The sequence below is a fragment of the Oncorhynchus kisutch genome, linkage group LG18 (genome assembly GCF_002021735.2).
Source record: "Oncorhynchus kisutch isolate 150728-3 linkage group LG18, Okis_V2, whole genome shotgun sequence".
In the NCBI taxonomy this organism is placed as follows: domain Eukaryota; kingdom Metazoa; phylum Chordata; class Actinopteri; order Salmoniformes; family Salmonidae; genus Oncorhynchus; species Oncorhynchus kisutch.
The window spans coordinates 62,437,555-62,447,265 of record NC_034191.2 but is presented as its reverse complement, the minus strand read 5'-3'; the positions used below and the strand labels follow the sequence as shown (position 1 = coordinate 62,447,265).

The following is a 9,711-nucleotide window of genomic DNA, read 5'->3' as shown; positions in this document are numbered from 1 at the left end:
ATGTGCAATGAGTAGTGATAACTAGGGTTACCAGTACCGAGTCCATGTGCAATGAGTAATGATAACTAGGGGTACCAGTACCGAGTCCATGTGCAATGAGTAGTGATAACTAGGGTTACCAGTACCGAGTCCATGTGCAATGAGTAATGATAACTAGGGGTACCAGTACCGAGTCCATGTGCAATGAGTAGTGATAACTAGGGTTACCAGTACCGAGTCCATGTGCAATGAGTAATGATAACTAGGGGTACCAGTACCGAGTCCATGTGCAATGAGTAGTGATAACTAGGGTTACCAGTACCGAGTCCATGTGCAATGAGTAATGATAACTAGGGGTACCAGTACCGAGTCCATGTGCAATGAGTAGTGATAACTAGGGTTACCAGTACCGAGTCCATGTGCAATGAGTAATGATAACTAGGGGTACCAGTACCGAGTCCATGTGCAATGAGTAGTGATAACTAGGGGTACCAGTACCGAGTCCATGTGCAATGAGTAGTGATAACTAGGGGTACCAGTACCGAGTCCATGTGCAATGAGTAGTGATAACTAGGGGTACCAGTACCGAGTCCATGTGCAATGAGTAGTGATAACTAGGGGTACCAGTACCGAGTCCATGTGCAATGAGTAATGATAACTAGGGGTACCAGTACCGAGTCCATGTGCAATGAGTAATGATAACTAGGAGTACCAGTACCGAGTTCATGTACAGGAGTATGAGGTAATTGAGGTATAAACACTATATATACAAAGTATGTGGACACCCCTTCAAATGAGTGGATTTGGCTATTTCATCCACACCCGTTGCTGACAGGTGTATAAAATTGAGCACACAGCCATGCAATCTCCATAGACAGACATTGGCAGTAGAATGGCCTTACTGAAGAACTCATTGACATTTAAAGTGGCACCGTCATAGGAAGCCACCTTTCCAACAAGTCAGTTCATCAGATTTATGCCCTGCTAGAGCTGCCCTGGTCAAATGTAAGTGCTGTTATTGTGAAGTGGAAACGTCTAGGTGCAACAACGACTCAGCCGCGAAGTGGTAGGACACACTAGCTCACAGAACTGGACCGGCGAGTGCTGAAGAGCGTAGAGCTTAAAAATCGTCTGTCCTCGGTTGCGACACTCACTACCGAGTTCCAAACTGCCTCTGGAAGCAACGGCAGTTCGTCAGGAGCTTCATACAATTGGTTGCCATGGCCAAGCAGCCGCACACAAGTCTAAGACCACCATGCGCAATGCCAAACGTCGGCTGTAGTGGTGTAAAGCTCGCCGCCATTAGACTCTGGAGCAGTGGAAAAGCGTTCTCTGGAGTAATCAATCACGCATCACCACCTGGCAGTCCGACGGACGAATCTTGGTTAATGCCAGGACAACACTGCCTTTTCATGGTTTAGGCTAGGCACCTTAGTGAAGGGAAATCTTAACGCTACAGCATACAATGACATTCCAGATGATTCTGTACTTCCAACTTTGTAGCATCAGTTTGGGGAAGGCCCTTTCCTGTTTCAGCATGACAATGTCCCCGTGCATAAAGTGAGGTCCATACAGAAATGGTTTGTTGAGATTGGTGTGGAAGGACTTGACTGGCCTGCACAGAGCCCGGGACCTCCACCCCGTGGAACACCTTTGGGATGAATTGGAACACTGACTGCGAGCCAGGCCTAATCGCCCAACATCAGTGCCCGACTTCACTAATGCTCTTGTGGCTGAATGGAAGCAAGTCCCTGCAGCAATGTTCCAACATCTAGTGGAAAGCCTTCCCAGAAGAGAGGAGCCTGTTATAGCAGCAAAGTGGGGACCAACTCCATATTAATGTCCATGATTTTGGAATGAGATGTTCGAAGAGCAGGTGTCCACATAATTTTGGTCATGTAGTGTATGTACATATAACTAGGAATAAAGTAACAGATAATAAACAGTAGCAGCAGCAGATGTGATTCTTCAAAAAAGTGCAAAGAGGTTGACTTTCAGCCTCCCGAGAAGGAAGATGCATTGTTGTGCCCTGTTGAACTCTGGGTTGGTGTGTTTGGACCATGATAGATCATTAGTGATTTGGACACCGAGGAACTTGAAGCTTTCGACCCGCTAAACTACAGCCCCATCGATGTGAATGGAGGCATGCTCTGCCCTCCATTTAATGTTGTCCATGATCAGCTACTTTGTCTGGCTGACATTGAGGGAGAGGTTATTGTCCTGGCACCACAATGCCTGGTCTCTGACCTCCTTCTATAGGTGTTCTCGTTGTCGTTGATCAGGCCTACCAATGTTGTGTCTTTGGCAAACTTAATGATGGCCATGCAGGCGTGGGTGAACAGGGAGTACAGGAGGGGACTAAGCACTAAGCAAGTGTTGTTGGCTACTCTCACCACCTGAGGGTGTCCCGTCAGGAAGTCCAGTATCCAGTTGCAGAGGGAGGTGTTTAGTCCCAGGGTCCATAGCTTAGTGATGAGCTTGGAGGTTGCAATGGTGTTGAACGCTGAGCTGTATTCAATGAACAGCATTCTCACGTAGGTGTTCCTTTTGTCCAAGTGGGAAAGGGCAGTGTGGAGTGGAATAAATATTGCGTCCTCTGTGGATCTGTTGGGGCGGTATGCGAATTGGAGTGGGTCCAGGGTGTCTGGGGTGTTTGGTGGCATTGTGAGCCATGACCAACCTTTCAAACCATTTAATCTCTACAGAACTGAGTGGTGTTCTTGGGCACAGGGACTATGGTGGTCTGCTTGAAACATGTAGGTATTACAGACTGGGTCAGGGAGAGGTTGATAATGTCAGTGAAGGCACTTGCCAGCTGGACAACGAATGCCCTGGGGCCTTGTGAATGTTAACCAGTTTAAAGGTCTTACTCACGTCAGCTATGGAGAGCATGATCACACAGCCGACCAATACAGCTGGTGCTCTCACGCATGGTTTAGTGTTGCTTGCCATGAGGGGAGCATAGAGGGCATTTAGCTTGTCTTGTAGGCTTGTGTCACTGGGCATCTCTAGCATTTAGGTCAGTGCGGATGTTGCCTGTAATCCATGGCTTCTGGTTGGGATATGTAGTACAGTCACTGTGGGGATGACATTGGCACTTATTAATGAATCCAGTGACTGATGTGGTATCGGATCAATGCCATCGGATGAGTCTGTGCTAGTGAAACATTCCTATTGTTTTGCATCCGCTTCATCTGACCACGTCTGTATAGAGCCCATCACTGGTACTTCCTGTTTGAGTTTTTGCTTGTAAGCAGGAATCAGTAGGATAGATTTACCAAATGGAGGGCGAGGGAGAGCTTTGTATGCATCTCTCTGTGTGGAGTAAAGGTGATCTAGAGTTTTCTCACAGGTGCCAAGTTGGTAGAAATTAGATAAAATGGATTTCAGTTTTCCTGCATTAACATTTTCTTGTTAGCGTATGGCCCGATACAGCTTGTTGTGTGTGGTCTTAGTTCCAGCATCGGTTTGCCGTGGTAAATAAACAGCTACGAAGAATATGGATGAAAACTCACTTGGTAAATAGTTTGGTCTACAGCTGACTATGAGGTATTCTATCTCAGACGAGCAGAACCTCGAGACTTCCTTAATATTGGAGATCGCGATCCAGCTGTTGTTAACAAGGAGACACACACCACCCCCCTTGAGTTTACCCGACGCTGCCATTCTGTCCTTCCGATGCAAATATTATCCATGTCCAAATTTCTGAGAAACATAGGATGTTACAATTCTCCAGGTCCCATTGATGGGATAGTTTCGAACGGAGCTCGTCCAGTTTGTTCACCAGTGATTGTACATTCACGAATAGAACAGGTAGTAGAGGTGGATTATTTACTACGTAGTTTCATCAGGGTACCCACACGTCGGCCTCTGTATCGCTGTCTCTTTCCCTTCTGAGTGTTAGGGATTAGGGCCTATGGTTCCAGGTCTCTGTAAGTTAGATAGAGAAGCATCTGCTACAAGGCTACATTGGTTTCACACAGAGATACACTCCAAAGGCTGGTCATTAATCATTCTCACAAAATACCATTCAGTGGAGACACGGAGCCATCCCCAGTGGACCAGCACTGTTTTACTCCCTGCACAAGCATCTGTGGTTGTGTATTTCTCTCCCCCTTCTCTCTTTCTCTTTCTCTCTCTCTCTCTATTTCTCTTTAACCCCCTCTCTCACACTCGTTATCACCACACATCTCATGTTTGACACTCTCCATTTATTTTCTCTCTCTCTCTTTCTCTCTCTCTCTCTCTCTCTCTCTTTCTCTCTCTCTCTCTCTCTCTCTAACCCCCTCTCTCCCTTACCTTCGCTCTCACCACACATCTCATGTGGTGAAATTTGAAATTTGTGTTTTTTACATTGGAAAAAAGCAGACAATTGTATATCATCACTGCAGTTGAGGAGCAATGGGAAGGTAATTCTGCTTTGAAAGTTAACCTCTTAGTGATCCCTTCACCCCCATTCCCGCTCGAATCCCGGTAACGGGATTGATTTGACAACATCCAGTGAAATTGCAGCGCGCCAAATTCAAAAACAGAAATACTCCAAATAAAAATTCACAAAACATACATGTGTAATATGTCAAAATAAAGCTTACCTTCTTGTTAATCCAGCCGCAGTGTCAGATTTCTAAAAGGTTTTACGGCGAAAGCAGACCATGCAATTATCTGAGGACAGCACCCCGGATACAAACACATGAAAATCATATTTCAACCAGCCAGGTGTGACACAAAAGTACGAAATAACAATATAATTCATGCCTTATGTTTGAAGATATTCTTCTGTTGGCACTCCAAAATGTCCCAGAAACATCACAAATGGTCCTTTTGTTCGATAAATTCCTTTATATCCCCAAAATGTCCATTTATTTGGCGCGTTTGATTCAGAAAATACACCGGTTTCAACTCGTCCAACATGACTACAAAGTATCTAATAAGTTACCTGTAAACTTGGCCCAAACATTTCAAACAACGTTCCTAATCCAACCTTAGGTATTTTAAAATGTAAATAATCGATCAAATTTAAGACGGGATATACTGTGTTCAGTACCGGACGAAAACAAAGTGAAGCGCATTCAAGGTTGCACGCACCAAAAGACTTGAGTCCATCTGAGTGACACATGGAAATAACAGGACTACTTCTTTATTTCTCAAAAGTAAAATATCAACCAATTTCTAATGACTGTTTACATCTAGTGTAAGCCTAAGGAACTGCAAGCAGACTCCTATTAAAAAGGGCTTACCATAGAAATCTAATGGAAAACAGATTGACCTCAAAACATTTTTTCCCTGGATGGATTGTGCTCGGGGTTTCACGTGCCAAATCGATTCTGTTATACTCACAGACATTATTCAAACAGTTTTGGAAACTTCAGAGTGTTTCCTATCCAAATCGACTAATAATATGCATAACCTAGCTTCTGGGCCTGAGTAGCAGACAGTTTACTTTTGGCACGCTTTTCATTCGGACGGGAAAATACTGCCCCCTAGCCCAAAGTTAATCAACTTGTAACCCCACTTTTGAGAAAATGGCCCGTGAATGTTTTTAGTATACACCCATCAAGCATCATTCACACCCTCTGAAGTCTTTGCCCCACCCATGTCTTTAAGGATTCACAGTGTAGTAAACAACCAAAGATTAACAACCAAGACTAAAAATGGTAAAGTAGTAGCAAAAGATAAATAATAATAAATAAACTGTATTTAGTCCTTTGCCTATATCCTAATCTGACTTTGGTGCAGGTCATGTTGTTCTTCACATTACCGTCTCTGGTAAACACACACAATATCAAGTAAAATCAAAGTGTATTTGTCACATGCACAGGATACAGAAGGTGTAAACGGTAGAGTGAAATGGTTACCTGAATAGTGGAGTCTTTTGTTTAGACATGTAGCTAGCTATCTAAACAATGACCCATAATCCCAACTCTAATGCCACATTCAAAACAACTGGGAACTAGGAAATCTCCAACTTCCGACATCAGTGTGTTCAAAACAACTTGGAACTCAGAATGTTTTTTGGCCCTGACTCGAAAAAATCTATTTCAACGGTCATCCAACTCGGAATTCCAACTCGGGAACATGGGCCTCTTTCTAGTGCTCTGACTTTCTGACCTGAAAATCACTGACGTCATGATTCAACCTCGTATTTTTCAGAGTTCCCAGTTGTTTTGAACGTGGCAATACACCCATACATGAATCTGCAGGTAGCTAAAGCTAAGCAACTAGGTTTTATGTTAACTAGCCAACTAACATTAGGCTATAACTAGCAATGCACATGACTTCCTGAGATACTAATAATATTACTACAGAGATCATACACGTTACGTGCTAGCGAGCCAGCCAGCTACCATTAGCTAGCTAGCTAACAGTACACTTTTTAACTTGCAATGAAAACTACTAAATGTATAATAACTGAAAATGTAGCTGGACTCTTACCTGTATACATGGATGGACGCTTCTCCCTCTCTGTCATGGATGCCCTGTTGCCCTTAATATAAAGATGTAATCCAGAGACAGGTGCTTTATACAACAGCCTTCTTTCTGTGTTCTCTTTTTGGACTCTCTCCGCATTTGGCAATCATCTCTCTACTTCCACTGGGCATTCCACTGATTTTGAAACTCTGTCAACTTCTTCCGTGACAACGATACCATTTCTTCTCCACCATTTACATCTGAAGTACCCTACAATGTCTGGTTAAATGATATATATTTTTTTACCTAAATCAAGGATTTCCTAATTGTCTGATTCATTTTCAGATTCAGAGAGAGTCAGCATGGCACGATCATCCTCCAGAAAGTAGTCCATCACAACTTTTTCCCACTAAGCTTGGTCAATAGCGCTATAAACTTCAGCGCAGCAACGTTGAGAGTAGAAGCAAAACGTTTTCAGTTCTTCATGATATCTTTAAAGAAAAGCTGTGGTAGAAGGGATTATCCACACTCATTTTATAGAGAGAAGCATGCTACACGGAAGAACAATCCGAACTCATCTCTCGGCATGTCCAGTCCATCCATTATCTCAGCCAATCATAGTTAGCGGGAAGGTACCTGTATTTTTCCATGGAGAAACCAACCAGGCTCATACTTTTCTTTGTATGTACAGATGGCATACACGTTTGTTATTAAGGCACATGAAAGTTCCAGAAGGTATTTCTGCAACGTCAAGTTAAAATGCCTCTCCTGTGAAGTAGTGACGTGTGGCATACGCCAAGTTTCTTGAAATGGGTCACTCGTGTTCGACTCTCCATCTCTATCCCTTTCATTTTCTCTGTTCCCGGCTCTCTCTCTTTCTATCTCTCTCTCTCTGAAGTGAAACAGCAACTGAAATATTAGTTTATAGTTCAGCCTTGAATGGGAAGGTTGTCAGAGAGTTGCACTTTTAAAGGAATGGAGAAAAAATAAAACACGTATCGGTGTGATTGGCTGTATTCAAGGCTCTGGTTACAGAGACAGAAAGAACTTGTTTTAATATAGAGTGGCCTTGTCCAATGTCCTTAGTTGCTGTTGGTTGTACATGGCATGAGCATGACTTATATTTCCTATTCTTTTGCGGAAGATATACAGACCATTCAAAAGTTTGGACACACCTACTCATTCAAGGGTTTTTCTTAATGTGTACTATTTTCTACATTGTAGAATACTAGTGAAGACATCACAACTATGAAATAACACATATGGAATCATGTAGTAACCCAAAAGTGTTAAACAATCAAAATATATGTTATATTATAGATTCTTCAAAGTAGCCATCATTTGCTTTGGCAGCTTTGCACACTCTTGGCATTCTCTCAACCAGCTTCACCTGTAATGCTTTACAAAAAGTCTTGAAGGAGTTCCCACATATGCTGAGCACTTGTTGGCTGCTTTTCATTTTTTCTGCGGTCCAACTCATACCATACCATCTGAATTGGTTTGAGGTCGGGTGATTGTGGAGGCCAGGTCATCTGATGAAGCACTTCATCACTCTCCTTCTTGGTCAAATTGTCCTTACACAGCCTGGAGGTGTGTTGGGTCATTGTCCTGTTGAAAAACAAATGATGGTCCCACTAAGCGCAAACCAGATGGGATGGTGTATGGCTGCAGAATGCTGTGGTAGCCATGCTGGTTAAGTGTGCCTTGAATTCTAAATAACTCACAGAAAGTGTCACCAGCAAAGCACCCCCACACCATCACACCTCCTCTTCAAATCCTCACGGTGGGAACCACATATGCGGAGATCATCTGTTCACCTTCTCTGCATCTCACAAAGACATGGAGGTTGAAACCCAAAATCTCAAATTTGGACTCATCAGACCAAAGGACAGATTTCCACCAGTCTAATGTCTATTGCTCATGTTTCTTGGACAAAGCAAGTCTCTTCTTCTCATTGGTGTCCTTCAGTGGTGGTTTCTTTACAGCAATTCTACAATGAAGGCCTGATTCACGCAGTCTCCTCTGAATAATTGATGTTGAGATGTGTATGTTACTTGAACTCTGTGAAGCATTTATTTGGGCTGCAATTTCTGAGGCTGGCAACTCTAATGGACTTATCCTCTGTAGCAGAGGTAAATCTGGGTCTTCATTTCCTGTGGCGGTCCTCATGAGAGCCAGTTTCATCATCTTCATGTCTTAAAGTAATGATGGACTGTAATTTCTCTTTGATTATTTGAGCGGGTCTTGCCATAATATGGACTTGGTCTTTTACCAAATAGGGCTATCTTCTGTATACCACCCCTACCTTGTCACAACACAACTGATTGGCTCAAACGCAAGGAAAGAAATTCCACAAATTAACTGCACCCCTGTTCATTGAAATGCAGTCCAGGTGACTACCTCATGAAGCAGGTTCAGAGAATGCCAATTGTGTGAAAAGTTGTCATCAAGGCAAAGGGTGGCTACTTTGATAAATCTTAAATATATTTTGATTTGTTTAACACTTTTTTGCATACTACATGATTCTACAAATGTGTTGTTTCATAGTTGTGATGTCTTCACTATTATACTACAATGTAGAAAATAGTAAAAATAAATAAAATCCCTTGAATGAGTAGGTGTGTCCAAACATTTGAATGGTATTGTATATATCTATCACTTTATATCAGTAGTTCCCAACCTTTTTCGGTTACTGTACTACCAACTGAATTTTGCTCTGTCTGGAGTACCCCTGAAGTACCCACTCATGTGCATTTTGCCAGTAAGCCTATGGTCTCATGAGTCTTCTCTCGACCAAGTCCCCCCCAGGAGTCCTTGTACCCCTGGTTGGAACCACTGCTTTCTATCACTAGCTATTTGATAATCTAGCTACCAGCTCACATTGGAAAATGTCGTCTGTCGTCCAACGGCATTTACCCACATCAACGATTCCCTTCACCAATATTTTCCTGTGTGTGCATGTGCGCGTGTGTGTGCGTGCTCGTGTGTGCGCGTGCGTGTAGACAATTGGGCCTAAGGAGGGTTGGCAGGTGTACAGCTCTGCCCAGGATGCCGATGGTCGGTGTATCTGCACGGTGGTGGCACCTGAACAGAACCTCTGCTCCAGAGATGCCAAGGGAAGACAGCTCCGCCAGCTACTGGAGAAGGTACCCCGCAAACATGCACGCACGCACACACGCACTCACACTCACTCACTCACTCACTCACTCACTCACTCACTCACTCACACACACACGAATACAAACTACCCCTTAGTCTCTCTTTATTGTTCTCCCTCCCTCTGTCTCCTTCCCTCTCTCTTTCTCTCTCACTCCTTTTTTCTCC

The 9,711-nt window shown here is 43.4% G+C and overlaps 1 protein-coding gene across 1 annotated transcript in view; it reads left to right on the top strand.

Moving 5' to 3' along the window:
- Positions 1–9,711, top strand: part of olfm3a (olfactomedin 3a) — a 30,012-nt gene that overhangs the window by 7,571 nt on the left and 12,730 nt on the right. Inside the window, exon 2 of the mRNA XM_020508613.2 lies at positions 9,390–9,533. Coding sequence (XP_020364202.1) covers positions 9,390–9,533 — 144 coding nt within the window. The remainder of the gene's footprint in view (positions 1–9,389; positions 9,534–9,711) is intronic.